The sequence below is a fragment of the Cervus elaphus genome, chromosome 20 (assembly GCF_910594005.1).
Source record: "Cervus elaphus chromosome 20, mCerEla1.1, whole genome shotgun sequence".
Taxonomy (NCBI): Eukaryota; Metazoa; Chordata; class Mammalia; order Artiodactyla; family Cervidae; genus Cervus; species Cervus elaphus.
In genome coordinates, this window is record NC_057834.1 from 79,840,267 (window position 1) to 79,863,953 (window position 23,687).

At 34.7% G+C, this 23,687-nt stretch overlaps 1 protein-coding gene across 1 annotated transcript in view; it reads left to right on the forward strand.

Moving 5' to 3' along the window:
* Positions 1–1,777: 1,777 nt before the first annotated feature.
* Positions 1,778–23,687, forward strand: part of ODF2L (outer dense fiber of sperm tails 2 like) — a 36,759-nt gene continuing 14,849 nt past the window's right edge. The window contains 11 exon segments of the mRNA XM_043877267.1: positions 1,778–1,976; positions 8,610–8,778; positions 10,659–10,791; positions 11,681–11,748; positions 11,750–11,804; positions 13,207–13,266; positions 13,393–13,464; positions 14,008–14,124; positions 17,415–17,600; positions 20,005–20,114; positions 20,880–21,015. Coding sequence (XP_043733202.1) covers positions 8,666–8,778; positions 10,659–10,791; positions 11,681–11,748; positions 11,750–11,804; positions 13,207–13,266; positions 13,393–13,464; positions 14,008–14,124; positions 17,415–17,600; positions 20,005–20,114; positions 20,880–21,015 — 1,050 coding nt within the window. The 5' untranslated portion in view covers positions 1,778–1,976; positions 8,610–8,665.

A 23,687-nucleotide genomic window follows, 5' to 3' on the forward strand; every position in this document is an offset into this window, starting at 1 on the left:
AGATTTCAGGAACAGACTAGAGTCAGATAATGAGGGATTCCATATTTACTTTACCTGGACAATTCAGTTAAATAGGTCAATATAAGAATCTTATGTAATCATTTTGAGATTTTTGTGAATGTTTCCTCTTGAATGTTTATACAGGTGGTAAACAACAAAACAACAACTTATAATACCAATACAATTTAAATAAGTATTTTTCTTAACAAAAGCCTAACCTCTGTGTACAGTTATTTTTCTATGACAAGTTAGCAAAGTTAGTTAGAATCCTAGTTTAGCGCTAGAAACGCCCCAAGAATTATGCTTCTTGGGCTTCCCAGGAGAGGGCTTCCCAGTGACTCAGTGGTAAAGAATCTGCTTGCTAATGCAGGAGACATAGGAGACTCAGGTTCAATACCTGGGTCGGGAAGATCCCTTGGAGTAGGAAATGGCAATCCACTCCAGTATTCTTGCCTGAAAAATCCCATGGACAGAGAAGACAGTCCATGTGGTGTTGCCAAGAGTCGGACAGGACTGATACGAATCATGATACAGCCTATAAGCCATGCTGCAACTAGAATGTATCCACAGCTGCTAGAGAAAGCCAATCTGTTCTCATCCCAGCTCAGGTAAGGTTCACCAAGGGGGTACATAGAATGATGAATACGGATTCTAATGCTGGGATTTTAACCTAGCTGTACAGTCTGAAACAAAAGCTTGTGGTGCAGAAAGCGCTTCCCAGGTAGTGCTAGTGGTAAAGAACCTGCCTGCCAATGCAGGAGACATAAGAGAGGGGGTTCAATCGCTGGGTGGGGAAAATCCCCTAGAGGAGGGCATGACAACCCACTCCAGTATTCTTGTCTGGACAATCCCATGGATAGAGGAGCCTGGCAGGCTACAGTCCATTGGGTGGAAAGGAGTTGGCCATGACTGAGGGACTGAGCAGGCACGGTTGCCTCAATTTTATTTGTCTTCTTTTTTTCAGGTGAGAAGACTAGCTCAGAGAAGTTGACTTGCCAAAGGTCATGATCCATCAATTACGTACTTACAAGTGCAGTTCCTACTGCTTTTTAACATTAGCATATATGGAAGTTAATGTATTGTGAACTTGTGCTGGGGTTGGGGGTCGGGATGGGGGAAGCATTGTTGGAATCATCAACGGAAATTGTTCTTTAGTGAAACCAATAAGTGGTATGCCACGGTTAAACTACTCAGTTGATAAGTTTATTTGTGAACCTAATGTGATGCCCACGATTTTTAACGTTAGGTTGAAGCGCTGTTTAACTTTTTTGTTTTTTAACTTTTCCAAGTAGAATTTTGCCTTGTTCAATTTATAAACGTATCAGCAGGCTGTAGCACCGATACAAATAATCTGAGACCCGAGAGACGGCTAGGAGGTAACCGTCCGGATCTCTCACTTAACAGGACAAAAGAGGCCCAGAGAATTACCTCGGATAAATGGCTTTTAGCTGTTTACATTTACAGTGAACTTTCTTCAAGTCGCGATTGCCTTTTTTTTTTTTCAAATTTCCCCCTTTAAAAAACAAAAGGAGGGCACTTTTGATGATTCAGGCCTACTGTCAGAAGATTTGGAATGCATCGGCCTTATTTCCCTTTCTGGGTGAACTCAACAGTTAAGACTTTCGGTAACTATACACGAGTGCTACCCTTCTCTTAAAACAAAAGGTTGGGGGTGGGGGAATTTACCGGGAGAAGCAATTCAGAGACAGGACGCCTCCCTCGTGCCCCGCCCCCTCACTCCTGACAGCAGCAGCCGACGCCGGCGCTCGCTTTCCTGAACTCGGCGGATTGGCTGCGCCGCTGCGGACCCGAGCGAAGGGGCGGGGCGGCCGTTGCCAGAGAAGCTGCTTGCTGGTTACCAACTCGAATTCGCCTGCGTCTGGAGTCGCGTCCTTGCCTGCCTTCCTAGCTTTCATCCACTGCACTGCCCCCCGCATCCTGCTCCCTGCTGGCCCACCCAGGGCTGGAGAGCACAGGTATGCTCGCCAGGGTTTGCACCAACGTTCACCCAACGTCAGCCTTCGGGGCCCCTGCGGACCCAGTGGCGGCCTGACGTCACGGCGGCGTGATGACGCAGTGGTGGAAGCGACGGCCTGCTTTTGGAGGGGAAATCGTGGGCTTGCGCGGCGGAGGGTCGGTTACCGCGGGTGGCTTTAAGGGTCCCGGGTTGGGGCCGTGGCCGTGGCGAGTTACGGAAGTGAAAGGCCCTCGCGTCCACCCAAAACTAACCTCAGCCCCTTTCTGCCTACACCTCCCACTCGCAGCCTGGGCTTGGGAAAGGCAGCGAGGAAGGGTGTGGTCCCTGGAACAGCCTGGCAGATCTTAGCGAAGTGGGCTTGTCCAGGACGGAGACGTGATCCAGACGGCCCTGGTAACGGCAGCCCTTCTTTAGGAAATACTGCCCCTTCACATATTCGGCTGATTTTGAAGTGCCCACTATATAATATGCCAGGCTCTAGTAGGCTCCGGGGCTCCTTTAGTAAAGAATACTTCAGGCCTCAGGAAATAATTCCTTTTTCAGTGTCCTAGATTTCCAGTCTCTATTCTTTAAAGTGTATGGTTTGGACAAGTCACTGACTTTCCTGGTTTCAATTGCCTTATTCGTAAAATGAGGGGGGTAAGCCACTTTCGAGTGGTTGTAATAAGAGATTTAAGTTAACCAGTGTCAGGTTTTGAGTAGGTGGTCGGTAAGTGGTGCTTGTTTAGTGAGAAAACCATAGCCAGACTTGGCTGGTGTTGGGGAGCAAGTATGGCAAAGACATTTTTCCTAACACTTCACACACAGTTAGGTTTCAGGTGTTTTTGAATGAATGAGGGCTTCCTTGATGGTTCAGTGAATGAGGTTCTTGGAGTAGTTTTAAGTACCACTTGGTTAGTTATGGTTTAAAGAATAGACTGCAGAAAGCCTGTCTACTTTTAAAATGAGTTTAATACCCTCCTGCTTACAATAAAATTGTCACGGTCATGTTTGTTATGATCCTTAACAGCCAGGTATCCATTTTCTTGCTTCTCTCTTTCTTCTTATTTCAAAATTGATGTGTGTTAGTAAGGTAGTTTTGCATCTGAAACTCCCAAAGGTATGAGAAAATGGCTTTGTTTATACCGCTGCTAATCACTGCTTAGTTTGTGCAAATGATTGAGACCCTAGAAGCTGGGTATAGCAATGAGGTTAACATAACATCGATTCCCTTGGGCACAGTTCTGTTGGAAGTCAATGATGGTTCCCCTGGGCCCTGGCTTAGTAGAACTCAGTCAGTTTTTTACTACATTGAAGATGATTTTTAATAATTCTGCAAGAATGATTTTTGAAAGAATTATTTTGAAGTTGAGTTGATTCTGTTACAGATAACTCTGAGAATGAAAAAATAATACGTTTATTTTTGAAAGTTTTTTTTTGATGTGGACAGTTTTGAAGTTTTATTGAACTTGTTACAGTGTAGCTTTTGTTTTATGTTTTGATTTTTTTGGCCATGAGACATGTGGGATGTTAGCTCCCTGACCAGGAATTGAACCCATACTTCCTGCATTGGAAGGTGAAGTCTAAATCACTGGACAGCCAGGGAAGTCCTAATACACACTTTTAAAAGATTTTCTTCAAACTGGTCTAAGTTAATTTTTGTATTTAACGGGATAAGCAGTCATTTTCTGCAACTTAAATGTTGAGCATCCATTCAGATGGTCATGAGTAAATAAGGGGTTACATTTGATCATTTCCACACTGTTCTCTTGCTTTTCCTGTAGTCTAATTCCTTCATTGTTTTCCGTGGTGTTTTGTTTGTTTGTTTTAATCACCAGCAGGAGCAACTTTTGATTTTTAAAAAAATTTTTGTTGTAAAACGTTGAAATTTCATCTGTCTTGGGACCTATTTCTACTCTCTTCCATATGCCTAGTCTATTTTCCAAAACATGACTGGATTTATCTTTAAAAGATGCACTTCTAATCTGGCATTCTCCTGCTTAAAATTATTTAATGGTCTGTCTTAACCTTTTGGGAAAAAACTCAAGCTCTTGAACTTGGCATAGGATTACTGCTTTCATGTGTCCAGTCAGTCTCATCTTTTGCCAAGTGCCCCTTCAAATCATGTTCTGCCATGATTCCTTGTTCTTACTGGTACTTGACTCTCTATCTGGAATGCCTTTTTCTTTTCCCTTTTGCCAACCTCAGATGTGTTCTGCTGGACTCCACTGCGGATTCACCTCTGGGAAGTCTCCCAGGATCCTGCTCGTTGCTTTCAGAGTACCCATTGAGTCCCTTATAACCTTCAGCACACTGGATTTTAGTTGTCTGCTCTCTGTCTTTTCTGGGACTTCCTAGGTGATGCTAGTGGTAAAGAACCTGACTGTCAATGCAGGAGACATGACACATGGGTTCGAGCCCTGGGCCAGGAGGATCCCCTGGAGAAGAGCCTGGCAACCGACTCCAGTATTCTTGCCTGGAGAATCCCATGGACAGAGGAACCTGGCAGGCTGCAGTCCATAGGTTTGCCAAGAGTTGGATACAGCTGAAGTGACTTAGCACGCTCAGAGTCTTCTCTCAAGTTAGACTTGTCTGTGCCTTCAAGGAGCTCAGTCTTACTCATCCTTTATTTCCTTGTACAGAACAGTTTTCATTTTTAAAATCTAAACTGAATTTATAAGAGTATTATTAAAACACTTATAAAAGAGAAGTTTGTATGTTACTTTCAGCTCTGTAAATTCTTATGTTTTAGTAACTGCTGGCTTTTGATTCAATACTGAGTTCTACCACTTCCTTACTTATAAACTTGAGCAAGCTATTTAACCTTTCTAAAACTTGGTTTCTTCATGTGTAGCTTTGGGATGTTAATAGAAACTATGTAGGGTTTTTGTGAGGTGATGTTATAAGGTAAGTTAATGCTCTGTTGATAAATGGCAGCATGTCCTCATGCTGTTCATGTGTTGAAGGGAAAGAAAATGTTTTATTTTTATCTGATAAAAGGATACTGACTATTTAGGGTGAAATGGTACTCTGAAGACTTTGGTCCAGTCTTCTGGGTAATTGGGTTCTCTATGAGGCTTGCTTGATCTCTTAACTGTTTCAGGTTGAATAATAAATTATTTGGTCACCCTCACTTATATGTTGGAACCTAACCTATGCCTCTCACAGTATTATGTAATTTTTGAGGGTAAAGGGTGACGAGTATATTGCCCTCACAGATTTAGTAGCCATTTAAAAATATTACCATTTATAAAGCAATTAAATTCTAAACTGTGTAATTCTGAAAATATTATTAGATGTTTAGGATTCTTAGTGGACTGAATCAGTCAGAGGAATATTTTGAGAAGGAGGGAGGACTTGTGCCTTGAAAATATGTATGTATCCTTTATTTACAAATCAGACACTCTTCCTGTCAACTTTTTTCTCGATATTATACAATCTGCAACCCTTTTATTTTTAAATTCCTTTATTCATTGGACAGAAGCATTATCTAATTTTCAAAGTTAATCTCTATATCAAAAAAAATGCTTTTTTGCAATTTTGATAGCTTTCACTCATAAGATATGTTTTCCATCTCTGGCTATTTTTACTCTGCCTAATTCCAAATACCTTTTTTTTTTTTTTTTTGCTATGGAGTCCAAAAAGCTATACAATTACTTCTAGTAAACTTTTGACTAGTGTTTAGTGAGGGAAATGAGTAGCATTTCTGTATCTAGTTGCTGTTCTTTGCTGAATATTTCATAGTGAATTTTTCAATATAAGCTGCATGCTTTTGTTTGACGCTAATGGGAACTAGTTTTCCAAGGGGTAGTATTTGGCAAAACAAAATGAAATATGCAAGATTCATATGCTTTTTTCTTCAGAGAGATTAGTTTTGAATGCATATTTGAAGCTGATTAGTTTGTATAGAACAATGTAGGTGCTATGGAAGGTCATGGACTGGGATCTTTCCTTTCTGTGATCATGGCAGCATCATGGTCCCTGAACAGCCATCTTTCAAATGCTTGTTGTTGGTCAAAATGGAACATTGTTTGGTGAATGTAGCTGGGTTGCCAGAAACCCATGACTACTCCTGGAAAAGGCTTTAAATATATGCCTTTTGGGTAGAAGACTGAAAGTCATTTCTATATAGGAAATTTAATTCTTTAAACGTTAAAAATATTTTAAAATTGCTGTTCTTTAGGGATTTGATCATTAAAAGTGTGTGTGCCAGAATATGTGTCTTTGTTTCACCATGAGCAAATTGGACAAAAGTTTAATACATTTGTAAATTGGCAGTTTATTCTACACAATTGATGACATTTCCTTGTGAAATATCTGCTTTTTTTCCATGCAAGAATACATTTGGTGCACCAAGATGATAGCTTTTTTTTTTTTTTATAAAGGCAAGACTTTTTATGTTAAAGAAAATTATTACATTTTTTAGCATACATATGTTTCTGCTTATAGTATCATCACAACACAAAAATAGTGGAGTACCTTGGAACCTCTCAACAATAATTTTGAGAACTTCCTGTATTCCTATATATTATAAGTGAATAATCCTACATTCATTTCCCACAAAGCCAAGCAAGAACTTATTAAAGTACTAATACCAAGCTGAATCTTTTTTAAAAAATATTTCTTTTTCTTTATTTATTTGCATGCATTGGGTCTTAGTTGCTACATGTAGGGTTTTCGTCGCTGCATGCGGGATCTGTAATTGAGGCATTTGGGATCTGGTTCCCTGACCAGAGATTGAAGCCAAGCCCCCTGCATTGAAAGTGTGGAATCAGCCACTGGACACAAGGAATTCTCAAACTGAGTCTTAACCTCATAAAATGTTTTCAATACATTGAGGATCCTTATCCTCTTACACTGATTTGTAAACTTTTGTTTTAAATATATGGGCTATTGTTCTTTTAGTGATCCCCTAAAAGATGAATCAAGGGGTGAATAGTTATAAAAAGCATCAGTCTTGATTCATCATATTTGTAAATTACGCCAAGCCTTGAGCCCTCTCCTTCAGTTATTGCTTAGCTTTTACAAGGCTTATAGGTGCTGAGGATTCTAGTAAAGAAGAAATTTTTCTTGAGATTCCGTTGTACAGAGAGACAGATATTTAAACAAGTTAATGGGCAAAAGATAAGTACCAAAACTGAACAAGTGAGTAGATGATAATTTCCTTGATTGCAGTGACTTATCCAAGCATATTCGTTTTCATCTTTAGCTTTGGTTTTTCATTTGATTTTGTGTATTCATGAAAGAAAGTGAAAGTGAAGTTTCTAAGTCATGTCTTAGAGCCCACAAGGCTCCTCCGTCCGTGGGATTCTCCAGGCAAGAATACTGGAGTGAATTGCCATTTTCTTCTTCAGGGGATCTTTCCAACCCAGGGATCCAACTCTGGTTTTCCACATGTGGGCCGACTCTTGACCATCTGAGCCACCAGGGAATGCCTGTATATTAATATTTTAAAATTTTTTCTGGACTACCAGTAGCTCAAAATATTGTTATGCCCTAATAATAGATGTTGCATATTTGTAGCAGTCACATAGATCATCTTAGACTATATGTATCTTATTCTGCATTTCCATTTTGACATGAGTTGCTAGTGTTTAAAAAATATGAGCATGCTTTCATTGGCCTATATCCTAAATATCTCTCTGATGTAGAGAATCTTCAGACAAAAAAGAGATACATTTTTTATAGACATTTTAAATGATTTCTGAATTGCTAATTAAATATTGTGAATACTTTTCAACCTTTAATTTCACATCTATCTAAAGATTTGAAAATTCTTGAACATATGTATTTTATGATACAGAAAATTAAAAATAAATTATAAGGAGCTAAAGTATCTCTGTAACAATGCAGAAGACCTTAAGTATGATGTTTGATTTTGTATAAACAGAATCAGGGAGACACATTTCCTTATATTAGAATTGTGAAAATACAGTCTTAATGATTGCCAAAGCACTAATTCATTACTTAAAATGGAATAGCTTTGAAGAAATTCATAAATGTCGTAAATTTAAAATTCACATTTTAAAATGACATCTCCAAATTTGAGAGAAAACAATTAGATTATTTATTAAGACTTAGATGCAATATCATCTGTCCATTCAGCGTCACCAAAGAATATCCTAGATTGAACTTTTTTTAAAGAATAGGATTTATTTGTAGAAATAAGTGAATTTAATGTTGAAAAGTCTACTTTTAAAAAAGCCTTTATCTTTGCAGCTACTGTTGCCAAATACTTTCAAAAGTATCTTAAATTTTTACTGTTATAGGCATGAATAACATTCATTTCTTGTTAACTAGATCTAATGAAACTGAAATTGATAGTTATTCTATGACTTTTATGTCCATTTTCTAGTCTGTTTGGATCAAGATATTTTAATACTTTAAGAAATAGACTAATAGTAATTTCTACATTCTTGTGAGTATGTAGAAAATAGTGACTTTTTGGAAGCTGGCAGTTGACAATTGTTGAATGATTGTGCTATGCAATTTTGATACTATTTTAAATTAGTATCACAACGAGTAGCAGCTACAATTTGAGTTTTGTCTGTGAAATATTTTTCTTTTATGCCTCTTTAGGATTTTTATCTTATATGGTGATAACAGAAAAAAATAATCTACTGAAATGTTTAGTAATGAAAATATTTCCTAGGTTTCAGCTTATGTGGAGAACTTGCTGTGGAAGCCACCTATAAATCCATTTAATTTATGGAGGAGACTGCAAGTGATGGAAGTCATTCAGAAGAACTCTTTTCCCATTTTGAAAGTAGATCAGAAAAAGAACATTTACCACAGGATGCCAGTGAAAGTCATCTCAGCTGGTATTCTCAACAATAGCAGGGGATAACTTAATTTTCTTGATTTCAAGGTTTCATATTTTGTCCATATTGTAAACTATTTGAATCAAATATAGCATTCTTTCAAGGATATCATCTAACAGTCTAGTAATTGATATTTATTTAATTTGATTACAAAGTACTTATGTAGCAGAATATGGCTATTTTGAAATTTTAATGACAGCAATTAAAATTGAAAACATTACCTATAAAAATTTATAAAGTGTATACCTTTTTACCTAAGGTAAATGGAAATATAAATACCATGTAATAGTGGAAATATAGTTCATGAGTACTAATTCACTGTCATTTGGTATATTGCTATGTAACAGATACCTGTCATACTTTGCTTCTTTGATATGGGGATGCACTTGTTTTTTGTATGACTCATTGCTCCCCAAAGTGACAATCTTAAAATACCGTGGTTGTTGCTATGGATGGTATAGTGCAGCTTCTAGTTATAAATGAAAATAATGTTTGGTCATATATAATTATTTTTGACTTTCTGTACGTGGTTTCTAATAATGATAATTGTCTTTTGTAGCCAGCATTCCTTAGGCCCATCATTTTAAGCCAGTGGTGCTTAAGACAAAAATGTATTTCTTAGAGACATAGCCTCTAAGATGCCTTTCATTGTTGTTGAGCCGTTATATTATGTTCCATAGAAGAAAAGTGGTGTCAATTAAAGAAAGACACAGTGCTTTCTTGGAATGCTTGGAATTTTATTTATAAATACTGTAAAAGCCCCTTCAAACTTATACATAATTTTTGTCCAAATGACTCTGCTCATATAAAGATTAAATAAAATAAATTAGTGAAGGTTTTCTCAAAGCTTCTTTATACTCAAAATCCAACTTCTTTGAGTCACTTTTTAACTCAGAGTTCTCTCTGCTATTAGGAGTATTAGTGAAATGGTATTTCTTAAGCACATCTATATCTGAAATGAAAATTATTGGTGATGGGCTCTTACTTACAGTATACAGCAAGCCTACCTTGGAACTTGCTTCTAGAATGTTGCTAAACATTCTTACTTCAACAACTCCTTCAAGCCCTCTGTGTGACCCGTCTTTGCTAGAGATTAAAAAAGTGCTATATGCCATCTCTGGGATAGTCTTCATACTATCTGATGCTCATTCTATAAGTTTTGGACATGTACAGGAGATACAGCTCAAGACGGCTTCCAGACTGACAAAGATTAGTAAGAAGCATCCCTATTTCGGGACGTAAAAGTATGAACTTCTTGTTCCCCCCAAGAAATGCATCTTATAGTGATACACAGTAGTGTAGATAAAACATAACCAAGAAAGCAAATATTACCAGTTTCATTTTAAATGATAATTTTTATAAAACCAAATGTGAAGAATTTTTAGGTGTCTGGAGCAGTTTAGTTTTTTGTGTGACAAGTGAGTTTAGCTTACACATTCTTCTGGAGGAATTTTTTTGTGAAGAACCATAGATTTCAATAAGGGATTGGAAATAAGGGCTAGAAAGTCAGATCTTTTGTTTTTGGACTAGGGAGAAGGAAGGGAAGAAAAAAAGACACACATTCACATAAATCATTTTACAAACTGAAGAAGAGATGTTGAATAATTATCAAATAGCACAGTGATACATTGCTGTTGGTAGTCTTCATATTTTATACATCTTAACATTTTAGAAACTGTCTTACCATTTATAGTTATGTGTAGGAAAAATATGGAAGTATAGGAAAATTCATACATTGTCAGTGACAGTTCAGTGTTAAATTTTGCAGAGCAGTATATGGAACTGTAATACTTAATCAAGCTATGCTTAGTTTGCACAAAAAGTATAACAAATTTATGTAACAGTTTTAACTTAAATTTTCTTTGTGCATATCTAACTAGCCTAAAGCAGGACATCCAAAATGAGAAGACCGAATTGGAAGCATTATTTAAGGAAGCCGAGTTAGCAACTTGTTCTGCAGAATTACTTCTGCCATTATTTAAGGACACCATTGAAGAGATTAGTTTTGAAAATGTGAGTATTTGACTAGTGAACATCCAATAAAATGAGGAGCTAGGATAACACTCAGAATGCATTAACTGAGGTCTCATATCTTATAGTAATTATGCTCACACACTGGTATTTGATATAAAAAATGCAAGTTTATCAGTGTTCTTTTTTCCTATGTCATTAATTGCAATTCTTTTCGTCAAAAATAATCTCAGGAATGCACTTGATGAGAGGCCGAGCTAGAAACTGTGTACCTCAGTGCTTGACTTACCTGGAGTTGAACTAGAGCCAACTTCTCTCAAGAGTGAATTTAAAATATTCTGAGAGATGAAATCAATTTTCTATAGTACTATGTGGAATAAAAACCTCTATTCTAAAATTACAGTGTACTAAAGTTTGAGTTAAGGGCAAAAAAATAGATTGTATAATATTAGTTTTATTATAATAAATTCCTGAAATATTTTAGGGTTTAAGCCCTTATTTTGATTTCATTTTACTTTAGTGTACCACGTAACAAATACTATTCACTGCTATAAACTTGGCAGATTTTACTACTACTATGTGCAAAAGGGGGCCTCCCTGGAGGCTCAGTGGTAAAGAACCCACCTGCCAATACAGGAGACCTGTGTTCGATCCCTGGGTCAGGAAGGTCCCCTGGAGTAGGAAATGGCCACCCACTCCAGTATTCTTGCCTGGGAGATCCCATGGACAAAGGAGCCTGGCGGGCTCCAGTCATGAGCTCCATGGGGTCACACAGAATTGGATGTGACTTAGTGACTAGACAATAACACCAAGTGCAGAAGAATGATTGTTTTTTCTGGGAAAAAGTATTCTTTGCCAATAGTAGCATTGCATTTTAGAGTGTCTTAATGCAATGTCTTAAAATGTGTTTGTGGCTCTTATATTTTGTCAGGCTAACTTTTCTGCATCCAATTTGAAGATTTCTAAACAGATGGAAATATTAACAATAGAATTAGACACTTAAATGTGTAAAACAAACTTTAGAACATCTTCTTAGAAAGACAGAATACCAACAAGTAAGAAATACTAAGCACTACTTCAATAGTGATATTTCTCACTTGAAGGGTATATTGGTTCTTGAACTGTAGAAATTAAAATATTGGTATATTTGAAATGGAAATGATTCTTGCATTTTTGTTTGAAATGGCAATCATTAACCCCCACTTTCAGTGTTTCATGAGTAGTTTTACATGAAAGTAGCATATTTTATAGCAAATACATTTTTCTTTTCAATCTCAAGAACTTTCATTATTTGTTTTACTTGATTTCAGTTGATTACTATAAAAAACTCTTGGAATTTAAGCTCTTGTATTCATTTTATTTATGCATTCATATATTCCTTTCTTAATGGTTTTATTGAGATCTAATTCACATACCATACAGTTCACTGGTTCAAAGCGTGCAATTCAGTGATTTTTGGTATATTCACAGAATTGTGTAGTCATCACCATCAGCCTTGGAGCATTTTCATAACTACAAATAGAAACCCTTAGCCCTTTAGAATTTTGCTTCTCATCCCCATCTACCCTTCCTTTATCCATTATCTGCTTTTTCTGTATCTATGGATTTGCTAATTTCACATATTTTTTATCAAGTGAGTGAAAGCAGCTCAGTTGTGTCCCATTCTTTGCAACCCCATGGACTATACAGTCCATGAAGTTCTCCAGGCCAGAGTGGAAAGCTACTGGAGTGGGTAGCTTTTCCCTTCTCCAGGGGTCTTCCCAACCCAGGGATCAAACCCAGGGTTCCCACATTGCAGGCAGATTCTTTACCAGCTGAGCCACAAGGGAAGCCGAAGAATACTGGAGTGGGTAGCTTATCCCTTCGCCAGTGGATCTTCCTGACCCAGGAATCAAACCAGGGTCTTCTACATTGCAGGCGGATTCTTTACCACCTGAGCTATCAGGGAAGCCCTGATATTTTATACAAATAGAATCATATGGTATGTGTGACCCTCAAAGTGAATAAACATTTTCTGCATTCTCATTTAAAATATCTACATGGAATTCTTTTATTGATTTGCTGTAATTCTTTGAAATATTTCTTTTTGCTAGACTTTAGATTGCTTATAATTTTTACCTGTTTACAAACAGCATTGTGGGCCTCCTTTATATACAAGGTTCTTATGATTTTTATGTCATTGGCTTGTACTTTATGAGGCATTATTTAGAAACTAATTTTATAAATTGTGGACAAAAATTGATTTGAAACACTTAAGCAAAAATCTTTCTGGTTTTTAACTTAAAAAAGCTGAACTATGCATAGTAGTTGTCCATATTAATTTCTTTGAAAGGCAGCTATGGTCACCACTATATGCTGCACCACATTAGTTTCTTAAGTGATGCTTAGTCCACTGTCTGCTGTTGTGTAGAGAAATATAGCTTGTGAACACTGATTAATAACTTCTTTTTTCCACAGAGAGGGGAAAGTTTATCCAACTTGTTAGAGAAACTAACTGATAATGAAAGTGAAAACATTGTAAGTCTTTTATACTTGGGAGTCTAGTTTTTTGAATTTTTTTGTTTATATGCTGGTCAGTTTTATAAAATTAGCCAACATTACCCAAGTTGTGATATTCTAACTTTTACATTATATTTATTGAAGAATCTTAAGAACAAAGTACTTGAAAAGGAGACCTATATCCAAGAACTTTCTTCTTTGTTTCAGAATGAAAAGGTAAGCAAATTTTGAGCTTAATTCATCATATTTTCTTAATATTGACTCCTTCTTTCTCTTCTTTCCATGCTGGCCTCCTATTTATCCTCATAAATAGACACAAAGATTTTTAGGTTATTTGGACTTTTTCCCCAGTTTTATGTATCAAATATAGCATCTTAATTTTTTAAAGTTGTTTTTTCTTTTTAGATTTTTATGATGCTTCATTCAGGGTACTTGGCATAAGTCAGGGACCTATGTATAAATATATATTTCAGTTTTAGTATAAATTAAGGTATTTCTGTGTTTGTAGGATCATTTTAGACATATCCATGATTTTACTTAGGAGGGTAGATAGGAACTTGTAACAAGAGATAATTAGGAGTTATTAAATTATAAAGGGGAGTAGGAAACATCCCCTTGATTTTATATAAAATCCATTCGTAATGGGAGTGTTGTACTTTGCTCTTTAGCAAATTTTTAGATCATATCCAAGTACTGTGAAGTTTAATATTGTAGAGAAATACATTAAATAACACATTTTTGTTTTGTTTTCTCTTATAGGCAAATGCTTTGAAAGCAAGCCGTTTTTCACAATCAGTGAAAGTAGTACATGAACGACTGCAGTCCCAAATTCATAAAAAGGAAGCAGAGAATGATAAATTAAAAGAACACATAAAGGTTATAAATACTCATCCATTTTTATAGTTTTAAGTGCTAAAAGTAATGAATGACAATATAGTCTTAATTCTGGAATTTAGTGGATTTGAAAGAATTTAAGTGTTGCCATGGGAAATCCATATTTGAGGTAAATCTTAACATTTCTGGTCTTTCTAAAGATTTGGCTGCAGATCCTAATGTGAAAATGCCGTCTCTGTTTAGTACCGATCTAGGAAGGATTTGTAAAGATTGAATTACTTAAAAAAATCTCTCCTATTATTAGTTAAATTATATTTATTTGGAAAAGCTATTAAATATAAGAGAAAATTAAAATAACTTTAAAATACTGAAGTTATTAATATTTGGCATACGGTCATCTCCTTTTATGTGCCTATAATGTACTTAAATACTCTTGCACTTATTTAATGAGACAATAATGTTTATTATATTGTTTTTGTTACTAATGATAATAACATTAAGATTAGGTAACCTAGCATTGGTGTTTAGATAATCAAGTAACCTGTTATACAGCTTTTTTAGCAGGGTAATTAAGAGGAATTCTCTGGTTTAAACTGCATAGTTTAAATATTCTTGTGGAAGCCTCACAGTCACTCTTTGAGGTGAGAGTTCTAGGTTGCTTTGATATGACACAAGCTAACTGGATCTACTGTCATTTTTGCCAAAGGAAAAGAAGCAGTGCTGCCACTTTTGAAAGAGAAGTGTACAAAGACAAACCCCACTGAGTGTGAGGACTTCTGTGCGGGATTTCTGTTTGCTTTTATCTTCCTGAATCATGGCAGATGCCTGTAGCCCAGGCACATGTTTTTCACGACTGCATATCGAGGGTTGTTTTTTGCCCATGAAAGAGACATTAAGCAGACTTATGTGAGATATAAATTTTGTCTTTTGTCTGCCTTTAGGTGCTTTTTAGCACTTTCCCCCAGAGATTCCCTGTGTTCTTTGCATCTGTGTCTTAGGGCACTGGAGATGAACTAGAGTTGAAATGTACTGCTCTGTCATGGTAAATATAAAAGAATACATGTAATTTAACATCCCAGATTATCTACTACAATTTATCTTTTCTTTTTTTTTAAATTATGTCTTTAAATAGCAGTTAGGAAGTTCTTGAAAATATTTTCTTCAGTTTAAAAATGAAATAGTAAAAATTTTTTTAAGTTAAATTAGACAGTTCCTTTTTATATTCATGATATTTAGGAGAGCAAATATAAGGCTATAAAATCCTAAGATTTTGCCATCACATTCACCTGTCTGATACTTTGAGTTGACCGTCTCTTATAAAATTCCATTATTTAGAAATAATTAGAAGTTGAATTAGCTCATGGATTTTTTTTACATTCCTTCTAACACAGTTTTGGAATTTATTTAGGGTTGACAAGTTTTTTTTTTTTTTTTTTTTTTACAAATGTGTGCACAGTGAACTAACTAACTCAGTTTGCCAACATAAATCTCATTTTTTTTAGTACTGTTGATGACTCAACAATTATATTAGGTCTTTTAAATTTTTTGGTTATATTATAATTCTTTGAGAACTACCTTAAAGATACTTTGAACTCATTTTTCTTTCTAGATCTTTAAAATATGTCAATTAGAGTTAGAAGATTTTCACATTTTAGAAGAGACAGAATAATTATCTTTATAATATACTGCAAGTATAATTCTTTGGGAAGAGGAAAAGGCAAATAGTTGGTTTAAAATATATATCCGTTCATTTGGCAAATGACGGTGAAGGGATTATTTTGAAACTATAAAAATAATTTGATAGTTTCAGCATACTTCCTAATAGTGGTTGAGCATGGGATTTGATAATCTAGTAGAAAGTCTTGTGGATCCATGTTCAAAAAAAATCTATTTCACCCTGTGTTAAGTGTGCCTGTCATTCATGATGTGATGATGACACCCTGTGGTTTCTTAGAGAAAGTACAGCTGTTTTTCTTGGGTTGGGGAGGGTTCTTCCTTTCTCTCAGCCGACTTAATTATATTGCGATTTGTTTTCCCCAGCTACTTATTAAAATGGAGTTTTTTAGTTTATAGAGATTTTTAAAAACACTTTAAGAATGTTTTGCTTCTTCTCTTAGTTTGTGAAGTTACTTTTCAAAGAGATCAAGTCTTTAGATCCTGTTTAAGATGTATCTTTTAAACTCAGTTTTACTGAAAGTTAAGTGTAGTTTTTTGTTGATCATAAGGTAGAAAAGCTCCATCTTTTACTGTAACTTCTTTGATTTTTTTTATTGAAATGATTGTCCAGGAAATGAAAGACTAAAAGTTAAATTCTTTAATAATTTTGCATTCTTTTCAGAAACACAACTTTTAAGAAACATAGAAATGTTAAAACCTTAAGTCTTTAAGGTCTTAGTTAGTACTCAGATGCTTTAAAATACAAAGTTTTAAGATAATTTGAAATGAAAACATGAGTTATCGCACTAAATCATATTCATCATTAAACCAACCTAATATTCTGTGTTAAGTTATATCCCCAAGAGATATGTAAGGAAAGTTATGTCAATTAACATTATCAGACTCAGTGAATAAAAACATGCCTTACCTTTGGGTAAAAAGATAACCAAACATCTTTTTACCCTTAATGACTCTTGCTGATCTGGTAGTCATTTCTCAAACCCTGTGTGGTCTTAGAATAATAGCTTCAACAAATAGCTTACTACTTACTGGGCAAAGTAGCACTTTTATTGTCTTGATGTAACTCTTTCAAATGTCAAGACTTCCTCCTTAATTCTAGTAAATTAAAATATAGCAAATAAGTTTTTGTTTATCTCATTTATACTCTTCATGATCTATAGATTTTGATTATATAGCCTTTAAGCATTTATAATTTGAACTGGAGTCCTAATATATTTGGGGAGCTATTGATTCCTTTGAGCTTTATGTATCTACTGTTTGAATTGTCTCTGGCTTAATTACATTTTTTTTTTTTTTTTTGATTTGCAGTAACTAGTAAGTGCTATATATAATTTCTAGATGTGAAACTTAAAAAAAAAAAATTCTAGTTAATCAAAAAGGTTTTAAGGGAATTAGTGTTTCTGCCATAATCACCAGTATTAGCATCTTTAGTAAGAGTAGTATTAGTTTTATATAGGTTTATACATTTTAAATTTGCACTGTATAACTGGTTACAAATAAACATTGGTGAAATCACCTTTCTTCACTGTTTTGCTTTTTACTAAACTTTTTAGTCCTTTTGATAAATTCTATGTGGACGATTACTTACATATTTTAACAATGTTTATGTCAAATTGGCATTCTAAAATAACTTAACTACTGCTGATATTTTTTAGAGCTTAGAAACCCAAATATCAGAATGGAATTTGCAGTTGAAAAAGAGTAAGTATGAGGCTGTAGCAATGAAAGAATCAAGTAGGCAAAAAACTATTGCTCTGAAAAAGGCATCCAAAATTTACAAACAAAGGATTGAACATTTTACTGGAGACATGGAAAACCTTACTTCCCAAATTAGAGAGCAGGTGAGTTATATACATTCTTCCTTAAAGAATTGTTTTATGTACTTAGTTTATGTACTTAACTTCGTAATGCTTAGTATAATTATCTTGTTGGAAAAACTTTACTCATACTAATTTTGCTTTAGTCTTTATTTTGAAAGATTACATAAAGTGACAAATTTGCCTGTTGAATTACATCAGCATTTCCTTGGGACTTTATTTAAAGGATACGTAAGTCCCAAAGCATCTGTGATTAACTAAGGGTTGTACCACTTCATACATACTCACCCTTGGAAATTTACATTGCATATTAACTTTAAATTAAAGTACATTAACAAAGGCTCTGAGAAGGCCTTCAACATCAAGGAGGGTATTGAATTCAGAGTTTTCCACCACTTAGTTAGCTGCGTGAATTCTTCTATTCACAAAGTAACTCTTAGAACTGATTCTGAGGAGTACCAGTTTGGGAAATGCTGATTTGTATTATTAGACCATATGACTTTATTCAATAATTCACTTCACTTAAACTCCATAATGCATTTAAATACACGTGCTGATGTAAACCCACCATGTGAAAGTTATCTTTGGGTTTATTAACACAGTTGAAAATTGACTTAGTGCTTTGTTTTTGATGAATTGTGTTTATTCAATTACCAAGTAATAAAATATTTACTCTTTTTAAGTACCATTGGTATCCCACCTCTTAAGAACTTAGATATGAATGAAATGAAAACAGACTTGCATAAAAGCTTATATAAACAAAACAACCTAATATTTTATAAGCTCAACTATGAACATTAAAAAACTCTTAATATTTAACCTACATTCAGAAGAATTTAATTAGAAAAAAGACTTGAGGACTAAGTGCAAGATCTGTAAGGCTGAAGGCCTAGTTGAATGCCTGAAAATATTCCTGTGTGTTAAAAACTAATGGAGTCATTAACATTCTTGGGATTTTCTTTTAACTAGCACCATGTCACTCATGCCCCAGATCATAGTATAGGAAGACTTTGCCCCTTGTTAGCCTGGTGACTTTGGGTAAGGTACTTAACCTCTCTAAGCTTTAGGTTCTTTATCTATAAAATAGGGGATGATAATACTGCCTGTCTCATATAGGAATAAATGAGAAAATATATGTCAGATGCAGTGTCTGTCAGACTGCGTTTTTGCCACGTTAAGCTCCTTTCTATTCCTCTAATGCGGGTAGTGTGTTTGTTTCACTGTTCTATGCTGTTGCTGGCTGTAATATTCTTCTCAGGTTCTGTAATAGCTGATTCTTTTAAAAATCATTCTGGTATCGTTTTACTTGACATCTCTTCACAGGGGCCTTCCTTGACTACTCCTTTTGAAATAGCCCCACAACAGTTAATCACATCAATGTCTTAAATTTTTTTCTTAGCCTTATTTTATAGGCAAAATTTCTAAATATCTTAATTTATATTCTAATATAATTGCCCAACATATCCTTCATAATGCATATTAATATTCATTTACATGTAATATAAAAACAGAATACTAGTCTTTTTTAAATACATTAAAAATATTACTGTAAAAATGTAAAAAAAAATTGTCTCTCACACAGTAGATGTTGAATAAACACTTGTTCAGTGATAGGAAAGAAGGAAGCACCCAATAAATGTAAACTGCTCATATCGCTACTTCTAAGTCTTCTTGTTAGTAATTATGGGCACCGTTGTCATTCTAGTGAATTTGTTTTTCTTTAGAGAGGGGGCACAATGGCTACAGCTCTTTAGGTGTATTTGTAAAGAGTAGATTCATTTGACAGTTATTTGTTGAGAGTCAGTAGGGTGATCTATACAGAATAGCTTGGCATACAACTATCATATGACCCAGCAATTTCATTCCTGTGTATTTATCCAAAAAAGCCCAAAAAGCTAATTAAAAAAGATATGCAGCCTAAAGTTCATAGCAACATTATTTATGATAACCAAGATATGAAAGCAACCTAAGTATCCATTAACAGATGACTGGATAGAGAAGATGTAGTGTATACACACAAAGGAATATTACTCAGCTATAAAAAATGAACTTTTGCCATTTGCAACAACATGGATGGACTTGAAGGGTATTATGCTAAGTGAAATAAGTCAGAGAAAGACAAGAGTTCAATAAATATAAAGGGAGTTATTTTCAGTAATTATGAAATATTTTTTAAAAATAGCTCCACTAACATCCTTAAAATGTTAAGTTGGAACTGTTATTATATGCATATAAACTAATAGTATTATAAAGTCATTATTAAATTTTACTTTAATGTTTTCCTGTGTTCATATCTGTACACTGAAATTTTCTGTAACAAAAGTTCCATAACTTATAGGGCGAGGGTTTCCTTGTTAATAATGTGTTTGTTTTTAGAACAAAACTAGTGTTATTAAATTACAAGATGAGTACTTTATGTATTTTTTAGGAAGCCAAGTTGTCTGAAACAGTTTCAGCTTCCAATGCCTGGAAAAGTCATTATGAGAAAATTGTAATAGAGAAAACCGAGTTGGAAGTTCAGATTGAAACAATGAAAAAGTAAGAAAAAAGAGAGTCCTTTTACTGTTTTATAAGAAATGTTTAAAAAAAAAAAAAAATGTTTTCAGTTCTTTCCTCTTTGAGTAGTTTATATATGGTTCCTATGAATTACATATGTAAAGCTATTGTCTGATTTGCTGTGTTTGCTATTTATAATTTATAAACTTTTCTTACTCTACTTTAAAAATGCAGTTAAAAATTATTACCCATTAAGATTCATTTTATTCACAAATTATTGATCCTTAAAGTGTCTTAAATGCATAACAAAGAAAATCTGAGTAAAAATATGTATGTTTTATATTTTGTTATTTGTTATTAATAAGTTAACAATAAAGAACTATACATTTGCTTTTGAATGTTTCACTTTCTGTATATTTTCTTCAACTTTTTAACTGAAAAGTAGTATATATTATTTGCTTCTAAAGATTAATTAATATCTTACTTGATCCTTTTATTTATCTCTTTCCCAAAATTGTGTGTATGTGTATATGCATGTATGAATGACAGAAAGACAGGCCTGCCTGTGGATCATAGTTTAGATGTTTTACTGACTAGTGAAGAGAATATTGTGTACTCTTTCATTAGTGTCATCCATGGATAATTATTTCTAATCAGTTATTCAGGTAGAAGTAACCTTATAGATTATGGTTTCCTAATTCCTTTGTTCTGAGTGTGATTAACTTTTGAAACTGTACAAAGAATAACTTCAGAAGCACACTTAAGATATATATTGTTTGAATTAAAATTTCTATGGCTTTTATAAAGGCAAATCATTAATCTTTTGGAAGATCTGAAGAAAATGGAAGAGCATGGAAAAATTTCATGTGAAGAAATTCTTAGAAAACTTCACTCAATTGAATATGAAAATGAAACTCTGAATCTTGAGAATACAAAATTAAAGGTATTATGTGTTTGTGTGTATGTATATCATGTTGTATAATGACAACTTAGTCCTTTGTAGAAGTAGCTTGAAGTAACATGTTTAGAAGTATGCTGTTGTATCATTTATCTTTTATGTTTCTCAGAGTTTTGGAATATCATTATAATAAGTAATTCTAAAACTATATCTTTGTATCTTTATATACTTATATATGGACAATACTTATATATTTAAATGTTTACAGTTGTGTACACAGATACATGTAAAAATCGTTTTTAGTTGTACTGAATAAGATTTATGAAGCTGAATAACTCTCTTTGTCTCAACCTAAGAGAATTTATTTATTCTCCAATTTTAGCAGTTTAGGTGAATCTCCAAAATTACATTAACTTTAATGCATAAGATTATTTCTAGGTGTCATGGTTATGATAGGATATGGCCTCAGGCTTGGTCCATTTGAAACCAGAAAGTATATTTTTTGGCTGCTTCATAACCAGAAAGAATTTTCCAACTTAATCAAATCTGAGGGACAATTGAGTTTTATGTACCAAAGAAAAGATATAGAAGCTTTTATACTTCTTGAGAAAAGGGATATTTGAGTTCCCACTCATAGATATATGTAACCTGATGAGACCTGATTAAAGAGGATGACATCATTTTCAGTTCCTTAATACTGTTTTTGGAGGACAGTAAATAGAAGACAAAAAAAAATCTGTTTACAGGAAAAAAGGCGAGATTTGGCAGTTCAAAACCAGAGTGGCATCAGAGAACTGAGCTACTTTTTAGCTCTCTACCCTGCCATTCAAATGGGTGATGGGGCTCCATCCATTATATATCCAAGATTCAAACAACAGGATGGAGGGAAACAAAAGATTATCTCTCCCTTTCCCCCCATTTCCTCCTCTTTATGGAGACTTCCTAAAAGTTCCATACCACCTGATTCTTCTCCTTAAGTATGGTCACTCAGTTGTGTCCGACTCTTTGTGACCCTATGGGCTGTAGCCTCCCAGGCTTCTCCCATGGGATTTTCCAGGCAAGCGCCTTATTTAGGTATTAATATATGGCTCCCTCTAGTTACAAGGGAGACTCGATAATGGAGCCTTCTAGAGATCCCGAGCTCTAGCCAAATATGAATATTGCTTATTTCCTGCAGTTTGTTCATGTTTTCTTCTATCCCTATAGTTTTACTATTGTTACAGTTTGGAATTTTTTTTCTTGAGTATATAAATCCTACCTTTTCTTTAAAGTTGAGTTTAAATACTCCTTCCTCCCAAAGTCTCCTCAATTAGGATAAATCTTTCCTCACAAACTTCCATCTTTTATGTAGAGGATGCCTAGGGGAGGTCTGACATATAGTTAGTTCTCGTTCAATATTTATTGAACAAATTCTTTTTTTTCCTATTAATTTATTTTGATTGGAAGATAATTACTTTACAGTATTGTAATGGATTTTGCCACACATCAACATGAATTAGCCACAGGTATACACGTGACCCCCTATCTAGAATCCCCCTCCCACCTCTCTTCCCACCCCATCCCTCTGGGTTGTCCCAGAACACCAGCTTTGGGTGCCCTGCTTCATGCCTTGAACTTGCACTGGTCATCTGTTTTACATATGGTAATGTACATGCATGTTTCAATGGTATTCTCGCAAATCATCCACCCTTGCCATCTCCCACTGAGTCCAAAAGTCTGTTCTTGACATCTGTGACTTCTCTGCTGCCATTCAGGTAGGATCATTGGTACCATCTTTCTAAATTCCATATACATGTGTCAATATACATTATGTTAGTATAATTTCTTTCCTTTCTGACTTGCTTCACTCTTTATAATAGGCTCTTGTTCATCCAGGTTCATCATTAGAACTGACTCAAATACATTCCTTTTTGTAGCTGAGTAATATTCCATTGTGTATATGTACCACAACTTTCTTACCCATTTATCTACCAGTGGATGTCTAGGTTGCTTCCATGTCCTAACTATTGTAAACAGTGCTGCAGTGAACACTGGGGTACTGAAATGTGTCTCTTTTAGTTCTTGTTTCCTCTGGGTATATGCCCAGCAGTGGAATTGCTGGGTTGTAGGGCAGTTCTGTTCGCAATTTTTAAAGGAATCTCCACACTGTGCTCCATAGTGGCTGTACTAGTATACATTCTCACCAACAGTGAAAGAGGGTTCCCTTTTCTCTACACCCTTTCCAGCATTTATTGTTTGTGGACTTTTTGATGATTCCATTCTGATCTGCATGAGATGATACCTCATTGTGGTTTTAATTTGCATTTCTCTAATAATGAGTGAAGTTGAGCATCTTTTCTTGGTGTTTATTAGTCATCTGTATGTCTTCTTTAGAGAAATGTCTGTTTAGGTTTTTTTGCCCATTTTTTGATTGGGTTGTTCATTTTTCTGGTATTGAGCTGTATGAATTGCTTATATATTTTGGAGATTAATTCTTTGTCAGTTGTTTTGTTTGCTATTATTACTCCCATTCTGAGGGCTGTCTTTTCACCTTGCCTATAGTTCCTTTGTTTTTATTTCCATTACTCTGGGAGGTGGGTTATAGTGGTTTTTGCTGAGATTTATGTCAGAGAGTGTTGTGTCTATGTTTTCCTCTAAGAGTTTTATAGTCTCTGGTCTTACATTTAGGTTTTTAACCTGTTTTGAGTTTATTTTTGTGTACAGTGTTAAAAAGTGTT